General features: G+C 38.5%; 1 protein-coding gene and 1 long non-coding RNA gene across 2 annotated transcripts in view; one reads left to right on the top strand and one right to left on the bottom strand.

Moving 5' to 3' along the window:
- Positions 1 to 3,647: 3,647 nt before the first annotated feature.
- LOC116790563 lies at positions 3,648 to 6,512 on the bottom strand. Its single transcript, XR_004358400.1, has 2 exons — positions 6,339 to 6,512; positions 3,648 to 3,924 (listed from the first exon to the last, which is right to left on the bottom strand). It is a non-coding gene; the product is annotated as an uncharacterized LOC116790563 (long non-coding RNA).
- A 12-nt stretch (positions 6,513 to 6,524) lies between these two features.
- The window catches only part of TNKS2 (tankyrase 2), a 32,297-nt gene continuing 12,492 nt past the window's right edge, over positions 6,525 to 26,329 (top strand). Inside the window, exons 1-18 of the mRNA XM_032695649.1 lie at positions 6,525 to 6,852; positions 12,645 to 12,869; positions 13,827 to 13,922; positions 14,847 to 14,883; positions 15,184 to 15,259; positions 16,572 to 16,666; positions 17,187 to 17,253; positions 18,622 to 18,808; positions 19,721 to 19,842; positions 20,350 to 20,441; positions 20,529 to 20,607; positions 21,123 to 21,294; positions 21,920 to 21,999; positions 22,952 to 23,097; positions 23,520 to 23,685; positions 23,979 to 24,198; positions 24,591 to 24,700; positions 25,394 to 25,582. Coding sequence (XP_032551540.1) covers positions 6,645 to 6,852; positions 12,645 to 12,869; positions 13,827 to 13,922; positions 14,847 to 14,883; positions 15,184 to 15,259; positions 16,572 to 16,666; positions 17,187 to 17,253; positions 18,622 to 18,808; positions 19,721 to 19,842; positions 20,350 to 20,441; positions 20,529 to 20,607; positions 21,123 to 21,294; positions 21,920 to 21,999; positions 22,952 to 23,097; positions 23,520 to 23,685; positions 23,979 to 24,198; positions 24,591 to 24,700; positions 25,394 to 25,582 — 2,367 coding nt within the window. The 5' untranslated portion in view covers positions 6,525 to 6,644. The remainder of the gene's footprint in view (positions 6,853 to 12,644; positions 12,870 to 13,826; positions 13,923 to 14,846; positions 14,884 to 15,183; positions 15,260 to 16,571; positions 16,667 to 17,186; positions 17,254 to 18,621; positions 18,809 to 19,720; positions 19,843 to 20,349; positions 20,442 to 20,528; positions 20,608 to 21,122; positions 21,295 to 21,919; positions 22,000 to 22,951; positions 23,098 to 23,519; positions 23,686 to 23,978; positions 24,199 to 24,590; positions 24,701 to 25,393; positions 25,583 to 26,329) is intronic.

Raw genomic sequence — 26,329 nt, 5'->3', positions numbered from 1 at the left:
CAAAAAGGATATCTTTTAAATGTATGTCCCAGATAACTAAAATCCCCATGACATAGGATTACCCTAAGCCCACAAAAATATTGCCATCTAAAGAGGAATTTATCAGGTATTGGGCATTGGCTGTGCTGGCCCAGTACACAGTGGGCACATGTCATGGCAATTCATCACAGGCCCAGGTGAAATACAAGCACTACAATTTGCTATTTTTAGGCAGTAAGGTTACATTAGTGTGGACCCATGATCTTGAGAGAGTGACCACAAGGCAACATTTCAACAATCAAGGTATGTTTGATGCAAGAAGAAAACCAGTAATTTTCTGGAATGAATGGGAAAATTGTTTTCTATGGATCAATACAGACATAAATTATGGTTATAAGTCTTTCTATAAACTATATAGAAGAAACATCTCAGTTGTTTGTAATAATTACAGAAAGAAGTGGATCACAGAAATAACCCTAGAATAAACCGTCTGAATAAAGTGCCTAAAATTTTCCCTCTTTTGCTAGAAAATACAAAATCCAGGAAAAGGCTTTATACATACATAAATGAATGTTACATTGCAATGCATTTATGTCACTGTGATGGAAACCAACAATACTTTACTTGCTAATATTTTCCCATCCTTTAAGTGTATAATATTAACAATAAACAAAGGCTACCAATATACCATTCTATCAATTAATAAATAATTTTAAAAATTGCTTAACACATTTAGTCAGGTAATAAATAAAAAAATAGAGACCTATGTGGCAGAGTCTCAAAATGAAGCTAAATTAATGACTTTTAACTCAGTTTTGCAATTTAGTGTGTTCTTAAGACAGTTCAAACATACCATTATTTTAGAATTTTTTGACCACTCTGGGTTTTTTATGTTTTGTTAGGCCCAGTTCTTCATTAAATGTAAGGTATAAGCAGCTTTTGTGTTGCTTTGTTTCTATCTCAGAGGTCTGATAAAGAGATTCTATCTTCAATTTACTCATAGCACAAATAACTTAAACTGATGCCCCTTAAGTGAGGTTTAGTCCCTTATATGCAGGGTGGCTGCCTACTCCACATTCAGATGGGAATGCAAATGAATATTTTTACCTGGTAAATGTCTAAGTATTATGAGATTTTTCTTTTACAAGCAAAAATATCTTTGAATGGAGATTTTAAACCTTGCTTGCAGAAACATAAGAATGATCTTAATGGAGCACAAAACGTTTTTTCTCCAAGAATGTCCCTCACAAAATGTATTCGCCACTTCTTGAGACATTATTAAGGGTTACAGTGAACCATAAGGTGTTGGAAAAAACATCCCAAAGGAGAAGTTTCTAGTTGCCATGTGTTGGTTTAGCTCCATGATAACTTATGCTTAGTAGGATATATACATAACTGTGTTCATGTCTCATAATCTGCCTTTGAAAAAAAAAAAGTATTATTTATTTTTATTGGTTATTACTGACAATTTGTGACAATGTGTGTTGGAGTGTGACTCCGACAACCACTGGAACTTGTTTCCTACTTTCTGTCTCTCGGTTAAAACCATGCATAAATATATTCTTCACAGTAAGTCTTAGGATTTTACTGTTTTCATATCTGATTTTAATTCCACTGTAATGAAATTCCTTCCTCTCATCTCAATTTCTCTTCTCAGTGCCATGGGCTACTTTTCATCAGGAGCCTTCCATTAGAAATACTGAAATTTAGTGGATTTGATAAAACTAAATTTAGTGGGTTTGATGAAACTAAAACAGGTTCTTAAACAAAGTAACTGTGTTTCTTAGGCTCAAGTCAAGAATAGCCTAGGGTTTGGGTGTTTTTCCCCTGGACTGTGAAACTAGCTCTTCCAAGAAGCCATCATTTGAATTGTTGAGAAATTGCCTCTCAAAGATCTGTCCTGAAATAACAGCTTGAGAGTGGCATCACAATTTGCCAATCTATGTGCAAGTATTTGGAGTAGTAGACTAACACTTTCTAAAAAAACATTGCATTTAGTTGCTTCTTTGGTTTCCTTCACACTGTCTGCTCTGTATGGTATTTGCATAGTGTAGGCAACAACTAACTTAGGTATTGAAATTTAAAGTACAGGCTTCTTATGCCATCAACGGAAAGAGTTACAGTGCTTCAGAGGGCAATTAAGAGTGCATTACTGAGAAACCTGTCTGCTTTGTTAATTACTTGGAGGACTTGGATGCTTCTGTTAGATGCCCGGGATAAACTGTGAAGATGTCTGAACCTCCACGCAGCCTTTTTTCTTTTTTTTTTTTGCTTTTAACTGGAATAGGAAGCAAATATTGAAATCTGTTAAAATAATTGTCACTCGAACTGCAATTTAAATGCATGGAGAGTCTCTTGCTAGTTGTTGCTCCTCTGAAATTTTATCCCTCTAAGATTATTTTTCAAGAGAATTGCTATTTCCCTGTTAGTACCTCAGTCAGTTCCATGCAGATTATAACCTAAGTAGCCCACAATTTCTTTTTCTTTTGATTGGCTTCAGAAAAGCTGAATATGTCATGGTTGGACAGACACTCTAATTTGCCTTTAATTGCGTTTAGCATTTTCGTATTATTGTACCTCTTTGAGATACAAATGAATCTGTTCTGCTGGCATCCCTAGACAATGCTGATCTTTGGCCTTACTGCTCCTCTGCTGCTTGTGACTTTCTTACCAATAACAAATAAAAATTTCCCAGGTCTCTGCCGTGTTCCCATGCTGGCACCCCATGTAATTCTGCTTTGCATGTGTGGAATCTGTGCTTTTAAAAAAGCTCTCTGTCAGCCCAGAATGTTCCAGGCACTACAGAAAAACAAACAAAAGCTCCCTTTAAGCCCTCTAGACATGTTTCTCTCTAGCAGACTTTGACAGCAAAACTGGAATCATTTTAAATAAATCACAAGGGTTCTGGACTAAAGGCCTTTTTTTTTCTGCGTAACCTAGTTTCCGTGAACTCTCATACACTTATCCGTGCTTCTAATGCCAGGATCACAAGCTTGTCCCTACCACCAAAAAGAATCTTCTCTAACTGCTGTCACCACAGGTGGTCACCAAGCTGATGAAGAATTATCTTGGTTGCTGCATACACAGATACAGTATTTTGACCCACCATTAAACCTCGTCAAGAACTCACAGTGTATCCCCATCTCCTAGAGGGACCACTTGGCTCTGTGTTTCCTCCTCTCTGCAATGCTCAGTCTCTCAACATTTCACCATCTCCATGTCTCCTTTCATTTTTTTTAATCCCTTTATTATTCCAGAACAACATTTTATATTTATTCCACTTTACCCCCATCTGCTGGTAAAACAAAGCTGGCATATATAATACACCACAGATGACTGGCAGGTCTTGTTTAAGATGTATAGCCAAAGTACTTGATGGATAGAATAAGAAAGGGAAGGGAGAAAGTTTCTTTAAAGATCCACTGCTACACATATTCACTGATTTACAGCCTGCTTTGATTTTTTTCTGAGCTCATATTTCTTAAATTGATCAGCATCTCTTTTAATTTAGAAAAAGTAGCTTGGACTGAGAAAGTTTCTATTTATAGTTGTAAAAATTTAGTAACAAACAATAGATTCCTTTTACTTCTCTCCAAAATTAACTCTTATCTTTATAGGAATGTTTTATTATTTCTTGATGTTCAACATTAATTATCTCTGCTTTTGGGTTTTTTTTCCAAGTCTCATCTGGAAATACTTCAAATGGAATAAATTTAAAATCATTCTCCTTTTGAAATAAGCTAAATTTCTGAACTCTTAAAATGTTCTATTTAATTCTAGCATTTTACTTTCCTTCTAAGAGCAAGGCAAAGCACTGCAGGGACCAATTAGAAAGAGCTGAGAAATCCTCATGACATGAATGGCTGACAGCTGAAAATCCTAAATCTGATGGACTGCCTTGTAGATTGGCATGGACAATGTCTCTCGCCGTCAGCAAACAGCCTCCTAAGCAGAAAGGAAAAGTTTTTTTTAAAGGCTGCCTCAGTCTGTCCATACCCAGCAGTCCCTCTCTTTCTTTATTTTTCTAATTCTTTTTCTATTTATTTTTATTTTCCTCTTATTTTTTTCCTCTTTTTCTGCTTTTTTTCCTCCCTTTTTTTCTCCTTTCCTTTCCTGCCCTCTAGCGACCGACCAAGCATGTTTCTAAACAAACTCAGCACACTTCCAAAATACTTTCTTTCTATTAGGCCAGATTACTCCAGTAGGATAAATGAACTGCAAAGGTAGAGGCCATTGGTATATTACAAATTACACTAAAAGGAATAACAGTCAAATGTTTCCAAGCTGTTAATGGCTGACTCTCTTGGATAGTCTTGATAACAGGTGCCTCTTGAAAAATCTCTACCGCATATATTGGAGGGGATTTGGCATATATTTCAGCTGTGGTTTTCTGAGCATACTATTGTACAGAAGATGGAAGAAAAACATTGGATTTTTCAGATTATTTTCTCGTAACGTAAAGAAATATATAAATAAAATTAAAAGTAGGGTTTTTTACGTGATGCGAATCTCAAAAGTCACTGTGAAAGCTATTAGTACACCGGTCCTAAAATACGCTGAGTGTTTGACTCAATGAATTCAAGGCTAATTGAATCCTGCTCTTACAGTATAATATTTTTTTTTAAATTGTTTCTATTCACAGATACCTGCCACAGTTGCAAATTCAAGCTATCAGGAAGACATACTGGAAAAGGAAGTCAGGTTATAGATAATTTAGAATAATAGTATCTTTTGGGTATAGTGATGTGGAAAGAATGGGGAGTTTGTTTATTTTAGACCACGCTCTTTATAATCCTACTCTTTTTCTAACTCTTTTTTTTTTTCATTAGCACTTGATAATTCCTTTAGCCAAGGAAAGAAGCAATGATAGAGTTTATAGTGAAGTAGTGAAATAATTGTTCCAGTTTTAAACTTATTTCAAAGACCTGAGGAGCAGGTTGTGTTTGTATTTATACAGGTATTTACATTTCCACAGACTTTAAGGTATACAGTCTAGATACTTCATCCATTTTGAAATGAAAGCAACTAAGTTAATGCATTTACTACTTCTGCTGTAGGCCTGGAGAACGGTTTATGAATGCAAAAGCTTGTATATTTTTTCCAGCTAAACTGATGGTGCTAATAAAGGATACAAATGGCAGCATTGCAGGTCTTGTTTTCAGTCTGTAGAGCCCACACGTAGAAAAGGAAGTTCTCATCATGCATGCTTTGGTGAAGTTGGGAAGGTCTGGGACAGCTGTAGGCCTATGAGCCACATTTGATGACAGTTTATGCTGAAACATTATGGCCCCATGTAAAGCAGTGGATGAATTATGCATGTGTGACAATGCTGATCGAGGGACTCTGACCATAGCCTGACTTTTTCCTGCCTGCTGAGCAGAGCTTGTAATTTAAACGGAGACACAGAGAAAAGCCAGTGGGATTACAGAAAACACACATGACCAAGGCATCATGTGTTTGTCAAAGCAAGTGGTTTCTGTCCCTGTGCTGGCTGCATTCTTCTGTCACACTGCTACTGCGACTATGTGTAAATCAGCAAACTAAACAGTGCGAGGACACAGACACAGGCATTGGACCTTGATCTGCTACTATAGCATGGTGTGGACCTGGGACAGGTAGTAGTCTCCCCCACCAAAAAATTCCTGGGCACAGTTTAGGCAGTAGTACTAACCAGGGAGAGGCAATTTGGATGTAACTGCCCTGTTTCAGAGACAAGGATGTTTGACAGACTGTAAATGACTAAACTGTACAAACATGCTGGATCTCTTTCCATGTTCTTAGGTCACTGATTTTCCTAGTATAACAATAGTCTGCAAGTTCAATTGGGTTTGGAGGTACTTATCTCTGCCTTTGGAACTGGAAGCTACTGGCCCTATTCAACTATCTTTTACAAAAGTAAGCATTTTAATATGGCATGAGTGGAAAAATACATTTCAAAATTATCAGCTGAATCCTCTTCTAGTCAGTCCCATCTAGGGTCAGGCTTTCCCATCAAGCTGGAGAGGGTTACTAGAGGGAAGGAGGTGCTTTCCATTGTCTTCCAAAACCTTGAATTGGCAGTCAACTAATAGTATTTTCTGATACCTGTTTTTCAAGATTAATAAAGGAAACTACATCATTTATGTTGTATAATTTCCATTCCATAGTTATTATGCAATCACATAGCTACAGTACTTTGCTATGTAAGTAACTGTGCAAGGATCATGAAGTTATTAGCACCAAAATGCAGTCTTACACATTTTACGGGGGGGAGGGGGGGGGGAAACCCCTGAACAGTCATCACCTACTCTACATTCAATTATTGTAAGCAGCACGGGCACATTTTGGAACGAATGTGGGACGAATCGCTAGTATTGTACTTTTTATGCTCATCATCTTCATCATCCCTTACGAAGGAGAGGGCAGCAGATTAAAGACAGGCTGTGTGAGTTGCCTGTTTCACGCTGCCTCCTCACGGCTCCCGAGCACCAACGCACGGAAACGCCGCCCGGATCCCCGGGGAGCGGCCTCGGGATGGGCCTCACGGTGGGCGGAGGCTCCCGCCGGGCGCGCCTGCGCACGAGGCCGGCGGTGCCCGGATCCCTCCGCCGGGCGCAGCGCCCGCCCGGAGCGTGTGCGGGGCCGTGCGGGGGCTGCGGGGGCGGCCCGGCCCGGCCCGGCCCGGCATGGCGGGGCGGCGCTGTGCGGGCGGCACTGCCGCCCTGGCTGAGGCACCGGGATGCGGCGCGGCGGCCGCGGCCGAGCCGGCCCGGGAGCTGTTCGAGGCCTGCAGGAACGGGGACGTGGAGCGGGTCAAGCGGCTGGTGCGGCCCGAGAACGTGAACAGCCGCGACACGGCGGGCAGGAAGTCCAGCCCGCTGCACTTCGCCGCAGGTACCGGGCGGGGGGAGCCGGGCCGGGCCGCGGGGCAGCGCCGGCAGCCTGGGCCGCTCGGGCGGGCGGAGCTCGGGGGTCCGGGCGCTCCATCGCCCCCGAGCATCGCCTCCCCCCCGGCTCTGCCCGGCCCCGGGGCCCGCTCGGGGTCACCCACGCGGGGGGGGCTGCGAGCGGTGCAGCGGCGTCTGCTCTCGGTCTATTTCCTTTTCCCTTTTTCCTCTTTTTTTAAAAAAAACCAAACCTCGGCTGGCCTTGAGGACATCTGAAGCGGGGTTTGTTCTGTTCATGTTGTGACACGTGAGCTCCGACAGGGACACTTGTCCCAGGTACAGTTCTCCTGGATTTCAGCAGGCCTGCGCGTTTTTGGAATTGCACCCATGAAGGTGCCTGTCAGATAAGCCAATTCTAAGCTTTTTGCATTCTTATCTTTAACAAGTGGACTTTGTTAATTCAAGACTTAAGTACGCAAACAACTGACGTCACAGAACAACTGCTTTCTCTGGCAGCAGGCCAGAAGATTGTATCCCACCTTTTCAGGCAAAGACCTGACTGTAACTTGGGTTTTGTGTTGGTGGTTTTGATTTGATTACAGCCTTAGATGTAGGACCCCAAGGCTGACAGGCTGCAGAAGACAGCAGCTTCTTTTCGGCTGAGCAGCATGGATAGTAACAAAGATGTTCGTTTCTTTACTGAATTGTCTTAGAAAATGTTTCTACTTAAGATGTCCTTTTTTTGTGTTAAGTAGTCTTGACTCAGACCTAAGAGGTCTAAGTTTTTGAAAGCCTCCTTAGGGCAGCAGCATTTCATAAATTTAAGAAACTTGATCAGTAAGAGAGCCCAGGAGACAAAATATCCTGTCAGAGGAAAACAATTTTGCAGCCATTCTTTTATATGCAGCAGTCCTGCCCGTTCACTAATTGACTCTGAACTTCTAAACAAATGTGTATGTTTCAGAGCCTTTTGGAGAAGCGAGGGGTTTTGTTTGGTTGGATTTGGTTGGTTTGGGCTTCATTTGGGTGCCTAAGATGTTTCTCATTCAGTATAGTGGCCTAGTTTATCTCTCTGGACGGAAGTGATCCGTCTTGACTTTAAAGAACTACTGATCTACACAAAGATTTTTGTTTGAAAAAATGCACAGCAGTAAGTTCGCGTAGTTGTTCGACTTCTAATGTTGGTGTGTAAATGAGTAACACCATTGCCATGCTTAAGTGTTCTCCAGACCTGATAAGAGAAATTAATTCCTCCTCTCACCAGACTGTAGGAGATGCTGAAAGTTTCTGGTTAACGTGTGGTATAAAATATTTGCATCATTTTTGGATTTAACACTCTTTACTGCCTCAGGTCGAACTCCACTGTTGTCAGCCCACCTGCAATAGACTCCATGTGAAAGGTGGACGTAAGTAACTCTCGAACTTGGGAGTTACTGTTTTTGTTTTGCTTTGCCTTTACCCCATTACTCACAATTAGAGTAATACTAACTTCCTTTGTCTTCTGCCTCTAAAGGAATTCCATTCGAGGAAGTGAAAGCAAAAATCGGTTGTATTCCTGCTTTGTTTATACTAATTGGCTTGGTGTTCTTAGAAAATACATTACAAAACTTTTCTGACTAGTTTCTTTCAGTTTTGAGACTTCTTATATGGAAGAGGTGGGGTTGAAATACACTGATTGGTTTTGTATTGCCTTTTTTTCCTTTTTTAGAGTGGCATTCTGGGGTCTGGACTTGGGTTCTATTTTTTAAGACTTTTCACAGATTTTACCGAGCAATTTAAAAAAAAAAATAAAACTAAGTCCTCTTTTTCCATGTGTTATTTTGTAAAGGTGGATTTTAAAATAAAGTATATTAAAAAAAATCACTGTGAGCTCTCCCTGGGCATGTGTCATTATCAGAGATAATACATATTGGGCTTTGGGGAAGGTTGCTCTTCAGATTTTGTAGTACACGACTGTGTGTGTGGTAAGTTGTAGTGAAGATTCAGTCAGGAGCCCACTCCCTTCACAATAAAATGGGCTCCATCCTTTCCCACTATAACTTGCATATACTTGCTCAAGCCAGTCTTTTTCACCACAGTATGTGTCAAACTTCAAAGTATCACAAGGCTTCAGGGACTTGGCAAGTACCAAAATGCCATTCCTGCAATCTGAAATTCATCAAAAATATCAATGCCCAGGGTAGGGGAGAGGCATTGAAGCTCAGTTCTTTCTGTTACCTCTTCATCTCATCAGTATTAGCTGAATGTCAATTGTGGCACATAGTGACTGTAAATAAATACATTTTTAATTATATACAGTTACACATTTCTGTTATGGTTTATAATCAGGAATTGTCAGCTAAAAATTTGTAGCTGGTCAGGGAGCAAGTGCAGTGAGGTGTTCAGTTGTCACAGATGGTAGAAGAGTGTCAGCTGGAGATCCTGAGTAGCCAGCCCTCCTTCTTTGCAACAAAAAAATTCAAATGTTCATGATGATAAGACAGTTACCTTGCAGGGTTTCAAGCTATAATCCCACTTTGGTGGTCTTTGTATAAAAGCTCAAGAGCCAAAGAAAATCCCCAGCCCTTAAAAATCACAATGCTGTGGTTTGAAATAGTTTTTGCAGCAGCTGACTAATGGCAAAGAGGAACTAATACAGGAGGTAGTGGCTGCCTGCCCTGTGTCGGCAAAGGCACTCCCTGCTTTCCAGTCTCAGTGAAGACAACACGAGGAGAGGCCATTGTACGGTTTGGTCATTTCCTCTGTACACATGCATCCTTTAGAATGTGATGAGAAAATAATTCTCCTTCCATATATGGTGCCCTCTTGTACAGATGCTTCCACAAGGAAGTAAGGAATCCCTGCTGTGCACTCGGTGCTGGAGAGAAGTTACAAAAATTGGTGTGATGCAAGTGAGCCCGTCTCAACACTAAATTAGATACAGGTAGTTGGCGGGTGTTGCTGTACTGGAGGCATTTTCTGAATGGATGCAGACTTTACACAGAGAGAAGCTGCAGGCTGCTCAGGAGCTGTATCTGATTGAACCTCTGTACTAAATAGAGGGGTCTGAGTGAATTTTCTGTGCCTGTTATGAGGTTCACTACAGCTGGTTTTCAGTTATGGAGTTGATTCCTGCTAAGGTTGGCCTTTTACCTTCAAAAACACTCTTTGAGGGATAGGAATGCCTTGTGTGCAAGAATGAGTGGCTTAGCTACTAGATGTGTAAATTTGGGATGGAGAATTTGATCAGAGGCTTTTCTAACATATTGCAGCAGTCCTGGAAAACGTTTTTTTGGTACTCAAAGAAGAAAATACCAAGCCGTCTGTCATCAAATAACAGCTTTGATGATGTGTTTGCAGAACTCTGGCACTTGCAAAAGTCTCATTTGTGTAGATTCTCGAAGAATTTAGTAAATTTGCAGTACGCATTCAAAGTAGAAGCAGAAGTTTTAAAGGCTTGAAGTGGTAAGAAAATAATCAGGACACATTAAAAAAATAACAATATTTATAATACCTAATAGGTATCTATAAATACTGTTATTTATAATACCTACTATTTTTATATATTTATAATACCTAGTATTTATAATACCTAGGTAGGAAAGCTAAATGGATTTAAGAATGAGAAATACGCTGCATATAATTTATTATATAGATAATATGGGTGTGTGGGTATATGTACAGGTATTGATTTTTTTTTTTGCAGCAGAAATATGCAGTGAATATGGCTTACTGTGCCAGTGCAGATAAATGGGTTTTGCATGGACCACATGTCTGATCCAGTTCTTATCCCAAGTGAACTGAGCTCCCATTCTCTCTTAGGACAGGGAAGGGGGGGTAGGTGTCATGTTCCTTACCAGACTTTTGAGGGAAGAGGAGAAAAGTTAGAATTTAACTAAGGCTTTTCTGAATACTTTTTCTGTCCTCTTTCTCTTTGACATATATGTCTACAAGATCTTCTCTTATCAAGTAGGATCCAGAAATTGCTTAATAATGGCAGTTGGGTTTTTCTGTGAGCTTCAGATGGTGAAAGTGCCTCTTGCTCCAAGAGAGGGATTTACTGAAGTCAGTTTTAGTGAAGAACATGCTATGAAAAGGTTGAGTGACAGCTAAGCTAAACTAAAAGTTCAGTTGTAACTGAAATGTTGTCACTTCTCATATGCTTTGGTGGCTTTGTCACTGAAACGCTGTGTTGTTATCAGGAAAATACATCATTTTTAGGTTATGGTTGCAGGGACTTAACACCTATCTGCTGACATTCCATGGATGATTTGTAGCAAAGTTTAAATTTGCTACAACCTGAGTATCAGTGGTGTTGGCCACTGTGTGTTTATTCTGTCTGAGGGAAAAACCCTAACTTCATCCCCATCCAGGTCTTGATCTTTTTAGGCAAACAGTTTCTAAGTCAGATACTTAAAGCAAGGAAGATCAAGTCCTGCACACATGGGTTGTTTCCCAGCAGGTACTTGACAGAAGAGTGATACATACCAAAATATGGTTCTTACTGCCATAATAATCCCTGAGACCCACAGAGACATTCATGGAACCTTTGAGGGATTTCTGTAGGCAGTGGCCTTTGGAACATAACCAGATGGGCATAATGGCTACAAGCAGAAATCCTAAGGCTTTCTGGCCTCCTGTGGAGATACTGGAGCAAACAAGATACAGCTTGTTGTCCTAGTTTATTTGCCATTAAAAAAAGCATGCAAGATTCAGCTGAAACTGAAAAATAGTAGCTATAGAAATGTTTTATAAGAGCGATTACCTTATTTATGATATATTTCTAAGCCTAGATGTACCAGTGGGTATATTTTTTGCTGTCCACTAACTTGAATTACAGGTTTGTAAAAAAATGCCTGAGAATGTGTAAGAGCATTTTTGTTCTTCAGTCAGGATCAAATATTTATAATAATTTTAGACATCACTGAAAACAGAGTATGAATATGTTTAAGTTATGGTTGTGCATACTCTCACAATAAATTTCTTCCATTTAGAATGGTGTCAGATAAACTTCTTATGTCCCTAAGGGCTTTCTTAAGTGAGTATTTCAAAGATGGAATCTGTGTACACTTTTAAGTTAATTATTCCTTAGAAAGCAAATAGCCATGCTTCTAGTCTTAACCTGAGAGTAGTGCTACCTACTTGCTTCTTTTAAAAAACAAGAAACTTTATTCTGTGAAATACTTTTCCTGTTATATGGATATTTTTTAAAAAGCTTAGAATATGAATTGTAAATAGAATCATAGAATTTTTTGGGTTGGAAAGAACCTCGAAGATCATGTAGTTCCAACCCCTCTGCCATGGACAGGGATGTCAGTCACTAGACCAGGCTGATAAGGTCCCCATCCAGCCTGGCCTTGAACACTTCCACCTTGGACACTACATGCATTGGCTTGAAGCCAGTCTCATTCTTACTGTTCCCAGGGCTCATCCCTTGGTCCATACTCAAACTGGCTGTGGGTTGGCAGACTATCACATAAAATATTGTTCAGTTGAATAGCCATACAAAGTGACTAAAAAATAGGTTTTGTTGTCACTGTTCTGTTCTTTTTCTTACATTTTCAGGAAGCTGTTGACTTGTGGGAGCCCTATTCATTGTTCCAGTAATCTTGACTATTATTTTTCTACTGATTTTAATCTAATTTTTAAGGGTTTCAAAACCAACCTTAGTGTGTCAATGCTCCTTTAGTAATCAGTGCCAGTTGTGGTTGTTATTTAGAGTGGTTGCTGTTATTTAAGTTTGTTGTTTCAATCTGTACATGTGGAACATGGAATTTTCTTACCCCATCCTGACACCTTTTCTCCCTTTTCCTCTTCAAGGCTTTGGTCGGAAGGATGTAGTTGAATATTTGCTTCAGAGCGGTGCCAATGTCCATGCCCGAGATGATGGAGGCCTTATTCCTCTTCACAATGCTTGCTCTTTTGGTCATGCTGAAGTCGTCAATCTTCTCTTGCGGCACGGTGCAGATCCTAACGCTCGGGATAATTGGAATTACACTCCTCTTCATGAAGCTGCCATTAAGGGCAAGACAGATGTCTGCATTGGTAATTTTCTCCCACTCTTCCTGTGACTGACTCATTTGTTTTCACTGTGAAAAATCCAGAACCTTTTAAAGACCATTTTTATTCTGTGAAGCTATGGCTAGTATAAGGGTTAAAACTAAAAATCTTTTGTGAACATAAATTCATATGTCACTTATTACATGTCACTGTTTTTGACATTTGTTGATCTATGAAGGTTCACATTGACATCATGGAGAAAGAGCTACAGAGTGATGTGATGGAGCTAAATTTTGTTCTATTCAGCTTAGACTCTTATGCTGCCTTCTGCTGCTGCTCACAGTGCAGTGGAAAGAAGAAACCTGGTTTTATTAATGGATTCATTCTGTCTGTATGTAGCAGCTGTGTTAAATTAGTTAAGGTGGAGCTAAACTTCAGTTATATTGATCACTTGTTTTGCCTACACAGTTTCTGTGAAGAACTTTTTAAGGAAGAGGTAGAAAGTTAAGATATGTGGTCAGGAAACATTTTTTGATTGTGTGGTTGACTCTTCTTTGCTTTAAGGAGCACAACCAGAGTGAGTTGTATATGTAACATTGCCTGTTTGGCCTGAGTATGAGTGCCAGATGCACGGCCTGTCACTGCTGCATACAGTTTAGGGCACAGTCGCTTGTGGATTTGGATCAGCATGCTCTGGAGATGATGGAAGTTGCCACTGGTTTTTTGCAGTGTGTCACAAGCTTTCAGCTGAGATTGCCTCTTGCCAGTCTGTCGTGGTTCCCTTTCTGCTCCGCTTTTCTCTCATAAAATGTGTGTAGACATGTTTCACTGGATAAACTGTTCACAGATGACATTAGGGAAATCTGACATTAAAAGTCTGAGAAAGGAAAGTAGGATCAGGAACTGGATTTTTTTTTTTTTTGTTGCTTGCAGTAATGATATATCTCATAAGCCTTGTCTTGTAGAATTGTTTTCTCATGGAAAACTTTGGCATTTTTGTAGTATTGTTGCAGCACGGTGCTGAACCAACCATCCGGAACACAGATGGAAGAACAGCTTTGGATTTAGCAGACCCATCTGCAAAGGCAGTGCTGACTGGTAAGTGATAATCTTTAAATTACTTTATGACTAATAACAGTTGAACTAATATAATACAGTAGTTTGGGTTTTGTCTTTTTGATGCTACTCTAACTTCTCCCTGGTTTATGATTCTAAATAGAAATTCCCTTATGGCCTTCATCATCTCAGTCATGGCATGTGTTCTGGATAGTTTATTGTGCGAGTTCAGTAATGAACTGTCAGATGGTTTGGGTTGAAAGGGACCTTAAAGATCATCTAGTTCCAACCCCCCTGCCATGGGCAGGGACATCCACTAGACCAGGTTGCCCAGAGCCCCATCCAGCATGGCCTTAAACACTTCCAGAGACAAGGCATCCCCAGCTTCTCTGGGCAACCTGTTCCAGTATCTTACTACCCTCTGAGTAAAGAATTTCCTTCTAACATCTAGTCTAAATCTCTCCTATTTTAGTTTAAAACCATTTCCCCTTGTCTGTCATTATCTGCCTGTGTAAATGTATTGGGTCTGGCTGAGATGAAGTACAGTTCCCCACAGCAGCCCTCACAGTGTTGTGCTTTGCATTGGTAGCTAGAAAGGCATTGGTAACACATCAGTGTTTTGGCTACTGCTGGGCAGTGCTGACACACCACCCTCCCCACGCCCAGTCAAGGGCAAGATCCTGGTAGGGGCACAAGTAGGCCAGCTGACCCAAACTCCTCGGTCCGGCTGGGAAGGAGAGTCATAGAGCAGCTTGGTGGGCACGTGCTGTCCAGCCAAGTTCAACCCACTACAGTAAAAAATCACTCTTCCTGTTTTCTGTGAGCATCCTTTAAGTACTGAAAGGTGTGCTTTTACGTACTTCTAGCACTTGTGTTCTCTAAAATTTTAGAAGAGGAGGATAAGTAGTGAATTTCACATATATAGATATTTGTTTGATTGCTGAAGAAAGCCCTTTTGTCTTCTAGGTGAATACAAGAAAGATGAACTCTTAGAAAGTGCCAGGTATGTAGGTTTGGAAGATATCTGGAATTATATTTTCAAAATTGTGTGCAATTAATGTATATATTGTCTTTTGAGCTGTCATTCCATCTAGATGCTAAGCTTTGGCTGTTTTCTGTGAATAAAACTACCAAAATAGTTGTGTAAATGCATTTTTGTTTTCCCTTTAATGCTGACAATACAGAGGTAAATGTATTGCTTAAAATCTGCTGAACATTATAGCAATGTAAAATATAAACCCAGAATAAGCTACTAACAAATGAGATAAAAATATTTCTGCCCGTTTCATATCTTGTTTTTCAGGAGTGGGAATGAGGAAAAGATGATGTCTCTTCTTACACCTTTAAATGTTAACTGTCATGCAAGTGATGGCAGAAAGGTATTTTTGTTTAAAACCTGATTTAAAATTAGTTCTCTCTTACACGTTTCACAGTCATTGTTTGACCAGATTTTAAAAATGTTAAACATAAAATCTGTCTATTTTCTTCACTCTATGTGGGAAAATAAGATTCCACCTCTCTAGCAGCCAGATGATTTTTTTTTGTTTGTTTTTTAGTCTTAACTATGTAGGTATTTCTGTCTAGGAACAATAAGCAAACACCTTTTCAATTGAAACTTTGACTTGACTTTCATATCTGCAGTGATAAAGAAACAGGGCCATTCCATAGGTTCTTATTGCTGTCAGAGAGAGACAGGCCCCTTATTTGCCATACACCCTAGGCAAGTGAGCTGTTCATCACTGTAAGTATTGGTAAAGAAATAACATACAAATGTTCAAAATCTCCATTCTGAAAAATTTTGAATCTTCTGGGTTCAGCCCCTAGCCTGTGGAAGGTTCAGATTATTGAGTATCAATTTTTGGCATCCTTATTGTTGTCATTAGGTATGTGTATTCATTCACCTAAGTTTTGATCTAATTAGTTTCCCTTTTTGAGGCTTTGTGGTGAGATATTGGGATCTCCAAAACATTGATGCATCTCTGTTTTCTCATCTTCTAGTTATGAGACTCATCCTCTAGGAACTGTACTAACCTAGTTCAGCAGATGGGTATCTAAATGTACAGGATAAGATTTCTCCTCACTAAACTGTAGCTGTGCCCTTAGTGCTGCTGCTGAGAATGCTTGGAGGCATTCGCTAGAAATGATTACAGAGCAGTTATCTGTCTGCTCTGTGGAGAGTGAGAGTTTGGAAGAGAAGATTAAGTTTCCTCCACGTCCCACTAACTTACTGCACTCCCAGATGTGGATAACAATTTCTGTTGATAATTTCTAAACTTACTTTATTGATTGGCAGGGAGATATCTTCATAATTTATTGATTCTAATGGCCCCCTTACTTCCCCTTTCACAAGGGACATAGTTTGTGCCAGCAAAGTGTTTCTAGTTAGGGTAGGCTAAAAGACAAAATTGGACTGTAGGACTCAAAAATCCTTTCAGAGGGCCTTAGTTGCCCAGATGTATTAGTGATGGAGTAAATTCAGGATTTGTGTTTATGTTGACTTCTAGAGTAGTCAGTAAACAATGAACATAGTTATCAAATATCTGATTCAAGCACTCTGTTGTTTTGTTTTTTTTTAATCTCGTAAATCTTTAAAGACTTCAGTGTTTAGTACTGTTAACAAGTTTTGAAAAAAAAAATAAAATCAACCCTTGATTTTGTGTTACTGATTACTTCTACCTTCTTTCATTTCAGTCTACTCCATTACATTTAGCAGCTGGGTATAACCGTGTAAAAATAGTACAGCTCTTACTGCAGCACGGGGCTGACGTACATGCCAAGGATAAAGGGTACATTCCTTTTTTCTTTTGTTCAGAATTAACAGAATTTGTTAAGAAAGGAGATGAAGTAAAGAACAATAATGGTGTTTTAACCAGGAAGAATTTCCAACTTGAGGCTGTTCTGTAATCTTTAACCTTTCTGTTATGACAAAAATGCAACTTGATTAGTTTCAAGCAAGGAGATATTACAAAAAACATATAATTACGGTCACTCCTTGACATTTCCTGCAGATAGTTCTTCCTGCTTAGGGTTTCAAGTCTGAGTGAAACCAGCTCATCTGCAGTGAGACAATGCAATTCATTTCTCATCTTCTGATAATTTTAGGTGTTTGTTCTGCTAAATGCTGATGGGATTTTCTGGTTTCTTCTCCAGCTTCTTATTTCCCCTCAGCTTCATCTGATCATCTCTCATATTATTTTTGTAAAATGTTCAAAGTGCAGCATAGTACCGTTTGCAATGTTATAGATGCATTTGGAATTGAAATATGTGTACTAGAATAATCATCCTTCTCATTTTTCTTCTGTATAGAGATCTGGTACCACTTCACAATGCCTGTTCCTATGGTCATTATGAAGTAACAGAGCTTCTAGTAAAGGTTGGTCTCTGAAGAGATGAAGTTGAATATTATTAAATAAGAGCTGTTTATAATAGACTAATACAAGTTACATATTTTTTTTTTACTTAGATTTACAAAACTTAACAATAGATAGCTTTTGCTTTACATGTTAGTGATTATTAAGCTGGAGCTACAGAATCTTCTGCTTGCAAGGAAGCTTTTTCTTTATAAATGTGCTTTCTGTTTTTAACTCTCTCTGCTCCAGAGTTGAATGTTTTTGTACCAGGAAGTAAGTACTGCTTATCTCAACTGTTCTACCCTTACCCAAAAAATTCCACCAAGAGAAAACCCTAAAAACTGAGTGATATTTTGAATTTGACGGTAGAGGAATATTTCAGAAGGCAGAGTAATAAGAGATGTTTAAAAAAACCTGGTAAAAATAGTAAATGTTTTAAAATTAAAGAGTGTTCAGTCTCTTGAGGAAATTAATTTTATGACATCAGTTCTGGCCCTGAATTGTAACCTTCACCCCAAAAAGAAATAGAAACATATCAATTTTCCTAACATACGTGAACTCCTGTAACTAAAGTGGTTTATCTGGATTATGTTAATCTTGAAGATAAGTATGAAGCACATGAAACTAGTGGCTTGAAGATGTGGTCTGCAAAATAATCTGTGTTTTCCACCAAGTGATTTTTGAACTATGTCTGTTCTCAGCTGCCACAGCAAATCCTGATCATTATAACAGCTGAGGGTGTTCTGTTAGATAACTTCAGACATTTGGATGCTCAGGGAATAGCCCTTGTTCCATCCTGGATGACTAAGCCCCCCACTAATTCCATGTGTCTTTCTATTTATTTAGCAAAAAATTAAGTAAAAAAAATTATTAAAATAAGCATGTATTGTAGTAAGTATAAATAGTCATGATTTTTTTACTTCAGAGGCCAATTGTAAAGTGAATTTTTGCAATGGTGGTACTAGACCCAAAAAAATCCATAAACGAATTTTTGGCTATACACTGCTGTGTGTCTTAACTGTTAAGCTAGGGTTGTATTCCACGTTGGATTTCTCCTCCAGAGAATCTTGAATTACTTTTTGCAAAGCCATACAGCTTTAATAGAAGCAATGGGAAAAAGCATGTCCTATTAGACTTGATTACAGACTGAACTCGAGGTGCAATCAAAATGTTACTGGAGAAGAATTCCACGTACATTAATCATCCAAGACCATTACTTGCAGAACCTTGTACTTAAATGTGATAGATTGAAAATGAGTGTCTTGGAAACAGTTTGCATATAAGCATTGATTTTTATTTTAACAGTCTACTGTATTAAAACTAATAACCTTGTCTTTTTCTAACGATCTGGTTTTGATGTTGCATCTTTTTTTACCCCTTTCCCTTTTAAGCATGGAGCATGTGTGAATGCAATGGATCTGTGGCAATTCACCCCTCTGCATGAAGCAGCTTCTAAGAACAGGGTGGAAGTATGTTCTCTTTTGTTAAGTTATGGTGCTGACCCAACACTGTTGAACTGTCACAACAAAAGCACCATTGATTTGGCTCCAACACCCCAATTAAAAGAACGATTAGCATGTGAGTATAAAGTGAGATCAGTTCTATAGTTATAGCTTGTGATGTGTATTTAGCTTCCCTAGACAGTGACCTGCCAGAAATCAGATTTGGAAAATGCTTACACTTTCCAAGCCATTGTGCAACACTGAACAGTACATTTCACTGTTTATAATTTGAGATTGCTAGATTTTCTGAATGTAGGCATTTAAAATAATTTTACTGTCAATTTTACAGTCATGTGGTTGTGATGGGTTTCATAGCTTTTCTTCCCAGAACACACGCTTTCCCTCACGGCCTTGCCAGTACGCTGTCATTTTCCATACCTGTTGAAATACTCATTTTTATTCCACAGTGCTTTGTTTGAAGAAAAGAAAAATCATAACTGTTTAGAATGCTGAATATATTTCAGTATGCCACAAACACTGAAAGTTCAAAGAAGTTGATGAAAGGCATTGATTTTTGTCCAGCGAACTAAAGGAGTTGCAAAGAGTGACCTCAAATTCTGTCCTTGAGTGGTCAAACAATAACTTTCTGGGATATGTACAAAAATTGTTGGTAAATACTACATTAGACTTCATGTTAGCATCTAAAAATGGTTTTGCAACGATAGGTCAGAAGTAGAGATTTATATATGCTTGAATTGGTATATATGTGAACAGTAGAACCTATAAAGTGGTGAGTGAAATAGATCTTGTTCAGCCAGTTTGGATATCTCTGGCTTTGGTTTAGAAACAAAGCAAAATTCATGTGGTGTTTTGACTTAACTAACAAGTTCTGTCAAGTGATGTAAAGGCTTGAGGCAGAGCTAAAAATGTCTGTACCGTGGTGTGCTGAATAAAATTAATAGTTTTGTCTAACTGAAAGAAACAATTCTCTTGATCCATCTCAAGCCAACCTTGTAACCTTCTGCTATGTATTTATTTGTTTTTAAAGATGAATTCAAAGGTCACTCACTACTACAGGCTGCAAGAGAGTCAGATGTAGCTCGTATAAAGAAACATCTGTCTTTGGAAACAGTGAACTTCAAGCATCCTCAGACACATGAGACAGCACTGGTAATATTTCAGGATTTATTAATGATTTTGCTTATATTGTAGCTGATCTAAGCATACTAGGTAATAGTTTAGAAATAAAAATCTCAGTGTCAAAGAGTGTAATTCAGACCAACCTGGAATATCCAGTGTCTAGTTAAACAAATAACACTGATTAATATTTTGTTATTGAAGTTAACTTTAAGACTAACCTAAATTGCCTTTTTAGGTTGTCTAAATTACTTTTTTGTAGAACAATCTCATTTTAAGCAACAGCAAGCTATGTGTGTTAGCTTTGTTTGTAAAGCTTGATGGTTTCCAGCAATTATTGGAGAGGGAGCTCTGGAAAATACTGGAGTAAATCCAAAAGTCCATTTGGAATCTTCCAAATTAATAAGCTTCTGCATGTTTGGGGGCTTTTTTTCTCTTGACTTAGTACACCACCAGCTCTTAACTGCCAGCTGATCAGCAAGCAGTAAAGCCTTTATATTGCTAGCTAGTTGTTAATTCTAAATTTTTTAATGTTCACAGCACTGTGCTGCTGCATCTCCATATCCTAAGAGGAAACAAGTATGTGAACTGCTGCTGAGGAAAGGAGCCAACATCAATGAAAAAACAAAAGAGTGAGTAGTTTCAAATGAATACTCCTAAGTGGTTGTTTAGAAGATTTTGCAAAATACATTTTGAATTATTCCTTTTTTTTTTTAAAGCTTCTTGACTCCACTGCATGTGGCATCAGAAAAGGCTCATAATGATGTTGTTGAAGTAGTTGTGAAACATGAAGCTAAGGTATGAGTATCACGGGGGTTTTTGTTGACATTTGTTTACTGTATGGGTTTTCATGCTATGAGAATGGACAGCCAAGTAGACAGACTTTTCTAAAATAATAAATTTTGGAAGGTTCTAGATTTATACACTTCAGATATAGGCCATCAATCCAGCCTTACAAATGGAATCATCATTGTTTTGAATGAATATTTGAAATGCAGTTGTAGTTCTCTCTGTGAATGGAAAATTTTTTGAGTGTCTTATTCAGTGCTTCATTGTCCAACAGTAATAATGAAATGTGTAAGGAAAAAAGTAGGGAATGTATATGAACAGCAAGAAGCTAGACTGAACTATGTGACAGGTAGATTTTACATGAACTTGTGTGCAATAAAAATTAAAATGACCTTTGGATATATGCTAAATATGTTCTTTTAATTAAAGTAAGATGAATACTTGTGAAGTGCTCCCAGTCAGCAGTGAAAACATCTTTAATGCTAAATTTTGATGGTGGTATCTCTTGTCTGTGTTATATTTAGGTTAATGCATTAGATAATCTTGGCCAGACCTCTCTTCATAGAGCAGCACATTGTGGTCATCTTCAGACATGCAGGTTGCTGCTGAGTTCTGGATGTGATCCTTCCATCGTGTCTCTGCAGGGCTTTACAGCCTTACAAATGGGGACTGAAAGCGTGCAGCAGCTGCTACAGGGTATGCTGATTAATTCAAAATCTGCTGTAGTGCTTTGTTTTACTTGCCATTTCAAGTGCTGTCAAGAAATAAGAAGTAGGACAAGTTAAAAAAAAAAAAGTGTGTTCTTCAAGAGGCAGTACTGGGTTGTGGAGTTGCATTCCCTAGTTAACAATATCATTTACTCTCTAGATTGTCAGAGATGCTCGGAATGTTCGTGGCATAGCCACCTGAAATAATTTTAGAAAAATCCTGATGTGTGTGGGGAATTTTGAAATTAATTTCTGAAGCAAAATTGTCTGCTTTGCATCTGTGAGCAGAGGCAACAGTGTACAAGGATTTTCAAGAGTAAGGTTTGGACATTATATATATAGGTAAACTTGATGTAGTCTAATTCTGAAACTGAAATAAGAATGGTTCCACAGTACTTCAAAACATATAGGAAGCATGTTGCTAAAGACAAATTTGCAAACACTATTAGCTCTGTCAGCTATAGTTGTAGATAGTGAACAAAGACAAAACCTGTCTGCAATTCCTTATCTTTATTTCAAGGATTTCCCTTAAAAAAACTCAAATTATTTCCTATCTTAACAAATCTCTTCAACTGTCTACACTTACCTGTCATGCAACCTCATTTATTTTGCAGAAGGGATCCCATTAGGTAATTCTGATGCAGATCGACAGTTGCTGGAGGCTGCAAAGGCTGGAGATGTGGATACTGTAAAAGTAAGCTTAAAGTTGTCCCTAAAAATAGGAGGGAATTTGTCATGGTTAAACCCCAGCCAGCAGCCAAGCCCCACACAGCTGCTCGCTCACTCCCCCACCTGTGGGATCGGGGAGATAATTGGAAGGGCAAAAGCTGGAAAACTTGTGGGTTGAGATAAAGAGAGTTTAATAGGGAAAGCAAAAGCTGCACACACAGGCAAAGGAACTAATTCTCTGCTTTCCATGGGCAGGCAGGTCTTCAGCCATCTCCAAGAGAACAGAGCCCCATACTGGAAACACAAACACTATCACTCCAAATGTCCCCCCTTCCTCCTTATTCCACTACTGAGCATGATGCCACATGGTCTGGAATATCCCTTTGGTCAGTTTGGGTCACTTGTCCCAGGTGTGTCTCTGCCCAACCTCCCATGCACCCCCAGCCTCCTAACCAGTGTGGCAGCACAAAAAGGCCTTGGCTCTGTGCAAGGCCTGCTCAGCAATAACATCTCTATATTATCAACCCTGTGTTCAGCACAAATCCAAAACAACCCCAAAGCAGCCGCTGTGAAAAAATTTACTCCACCCCAGCCAAAACTAGCACAGAATTATATCTCAGTCTGTAATTTCTCAAAGCAGGCAATCAAACAACCCTTCACTGACTGCTTGAGTTGTGATCCCTGTCCTAAGACCTTTATATTGCACAATTATTACAGATGACAGACTATAATATTCACCACCTCCAGATGTTTGTCTTATATAAACAAGTCACAGGTGTGGATTTGGGAGCAGGTGGATTTTTTTCTTAGGACACAATCTATGAAAAATAAAGACTACGTAAAAATACATTTAAAATTTTCTGTTTAATAAAAACAGTTAATCAAAATTAGATGTGTATAACAACATCCTATGACTAAATTAAAAATGCCAGTGCTACATAATTAGTGACGTATGTTTTGTTTTGGGAAATTCACAGAAGCTATGTACTGTTCAGAGTGTGAACTGCAGAGATATTGAGGGCCGTCAGTCTACACCACTTCATTTTGCAGCTGGATATAACAGAGTATCTGTTGTGGAGTACCTTCTTCAGCATGGAGCTGATGTGCATGCAAAAGATAAGGGGTAAGTGCTCAAATGTGTATTTTTCTTGGCAATTGTAGTTAGTAGTATCTGTCAGCTTTTGAATATTGCTAGCTGATAAGCATCCCATCTTTCTTCAGACATTTTATTTTTTTATTTTCATGGAAACTTCTTTTAGAATGATGATGTTCATAACATCCAAAAACATTTTGCAGTACTTAAGACTAGAGCGTCAAGGATTTCTCTGGCCCTGTCTTTTTGCTGCTCTTCAGTGCCACTGCTGATTGCATTTTTACTGCTTTGGCAATAAGTACTCCTACTATATTAGACTACTGGGGGGGGGAGATGAAGTTTTTGTTAATAGTTGCATTGTTGAAGGTGCACTGTGTTTCAAGTTTATGTCACTTGGTGAAAAAATACCCTATTTTTAAAGAGAATTTTTCTTTTCTTTTAATTGTTTCCAGAGGACTTGTCCCGTTACATAATGCTTGCTCATATGGTCACTATGAAGTTGCAGAACTGCTGGTTAAACATGGTGCAGTTGTCAATGTAGCTGACTTGTGGAAATTCACTCCCTTGCATGAAGCTGCAGCAAAAGGAAAATATGAGATTTGCAAACTCCTGTTACAGGTATAACATGCTGGAGAAAGGATGCTTTCTTTTTCCTGTTCACTCTGAAATGTAAATGAACTTCTTTGAGAAATGATTGGTGCTTTGTGGTTTCTAAATGATTATAGCTCAGTGTTTTTAGTAAAAGGGATACTGTTAGCACCTATATTGTCCTTTCTCACACAGTAAATAGAAGGTTCTTTGAAGGATTCCAGCATATGTTTGAATATTTGCTCAGTAAGCTGGAAGATGCTTAAAATGCAGCATGTGTTTATTCTACTGACATATTTCCCACCTGTTTTTGATGTGCATAGCATGGAGCTGACCCTACGAAGAAAAACAGAGATGGAAATACTCCTCTAGACCTTGTTAAAGATGGTGATACTGATATTCAAGACCTACTTAGAGGAGATGCAGCTCTACTAGATGCTGCAAAGAAAGGTTGTTTGGCCCGAGTAAAAAAGCTGTGTTCACCTGACAACGTCAACTGCCGGGACACGCAAGGACGACATTCAACACCACTACATTTAGCAGGTCAGTGTTCTAATTAGCTAGTTTGATTGGTTACTGATTACTGTGGCTAAACTTTCTATATCTGAGCAAGTTTAAAATGTAACCTCAAAGCTAGAGTATTTTCTCTTTAAAAAAATCAGTATTTCAGACATATTAATCTTACATTGCTCTTCCAACCGTTTACTTACTTTCATTTCCTGTTTTCTCTAGCCAAAAAGGATCCTTTATTGTTTATTGAAAGGTTTTAAAACCAAATACTCTTAATTAGGGTTAAGGTGTCCTCACTAATAAGTCTTCACTGGGATTGACATATTAACTAACTTTCAAGTAATTTAAGTGAGTTAGTACTTCTCGATGGCCTGTTGGGGGTGTTTTTTTAATTCTATTTATTCTCTTCTTCTGCAACCTTCCAGCTGGTTACAACAATTTGGAGGTTGCAGAGTACCTGCTACAGCATGGAGCAGATGTGAATGCACAGGATAAAGGAGGTTTGATTCCTCTGCATAATGCAGCATCCTATGGGGTAAATATCTCAAACTTTCTTAGATTTTATTTATTAAAAAAAAAGTGATACATTTCACTGACAGCATTGCGAGACAATACTTTGTAGAATGCTTTTGCTGTTGGGTTATAATGTAACCTTAATTGTAAAACACAAAATGAATAATTCAATCATAGCTCATAGGTGAAGACTTAGAAATTTGTAAAATCGTGAATGCAGTTTACCGAATTGAGTTTTCTGAGCATGAATACCTAGAAAACCAGCAGTTTAAAAGGTGTTCCATAAAATGCCTTTCCTTATCTTTGCCACTTGAATTTTATCAGCATGATCTCACTTTCACTTATATGGCTCCTGTTGAGACAGCAGTTGTTTTTTTGGACTTGAATCTTTGTGCTTTAATCAAGTCTTTAACCAAAACAGTTGGAGTATTTTCCAAACTGGAAGTTTAAAATCAGGGTTTTTTTCCTTCAGATTCCCCTTGATTTGGGATTCTGTTTTACTCTGTCCTTTTTTCACAAGAGAACAAAACTTTTTACTGGTATGTTATAAGTGAGGAAGGAAACGCCTTGTTTTAATACTTTTTTAAATCATAATTAAATGTATTCTATGAAAAATCAGAATAGCTCTGATTACAGAGAAGTGTCAGTAATAGTTCTGAGTTACTTTAATGCACTGTGGTACCTTGGAATTTAACAGGTGTTTTTATTTTTCCAGCATGTTGATGTAGCAGCTTTACTTATAAAGTATAATGCATGTGTGAATGCTACGGACAAATGGGCTTTCACACCTCTCCATGAAGCAGCCCAGAAAGGAAGGACTCAGCTTTGTGCCTTGTTGCTGGCACATGGGGCTGATCCCACTCTGAAAAACCAAGAAGGACAAACGCCGTTGGACCTGGTCACTGTGAGTGATGGGGCTCATCTTGGGAAATCTGTACTTACCTGCTATTTGTGACAGCTCATCTAAAAACTGTCCTTGAACAGAAGGGTAATACAGCAACCTCTGCAGAATTTAAAATACTCTGGTTTCCGTGGTGTTTGTCTGTGTGTGGTAAGGAAAGTCAGTAGAGCCTTTATAAACCTGCTTTAAAGATATTCTTGCTTCAGACATATTAATATAGATTTGGGGGGATAAACCCAAAACAACAAAAATTAATTTATGGTTATAATTTGATGCTTTTAATTCAGTGCTTGTAGTTTGACTAGTACAAAAATTGTGACAATAAAATGTAAGCAACTTTGTAGCAACATAAATTTAAGAAACTATCTGGCTGTTAAGTTTTTGGGCATGTTTTTTAAGTATTATAATGCAGTCCGAAGCTACACAGAGTAACTGTTTTGCTTCATAAATTCTCTTGCCAGTAGAAGCTTCTATTCATTTTTCCTGGAAAATTAATTCTGTTTAACTGTTCCTAAAGTTTTTACCTCTTACCTTATTACAGATTTTATTTTACAGCTTTTATTATTTTACAGCTTCATGTATGCTGTTGGCACAGCAGGCCATTTCTGAACTGCACTGTAAAATGCCTATTTTCCCAATATGCATTTCTTTATTTTGTAGTATACTTAAGAAATCTGAAATAATGATAGTGCATTCTAGGAGAAAACATTGTGCAAAAGTGTTCCTCTGTTTTAACGAGTTGGTTTTTCG

This window comes from Chiroxiphia lanceolata, chromosome 8 (assembly GCF_009829145.1).
Source record: "Chiroxiphia lanceolata isolate bChiLan1 chromosome 8, bChiLan1.pri, whole genome shotgun sequence".
Taxonomy (NCBI): domain Eukaryota; kingdom Metazoa; phylum Chordata; class Aves; order Passeriformes; family Pipridae; genus Chiroxiphia; species Chiroxiphia lanceolata.
The sequence above is the reverse complement of the archived record's forward strand: the minus strand, read 5'-3'. Positions and strand labels throughout refer to the sequence as shown.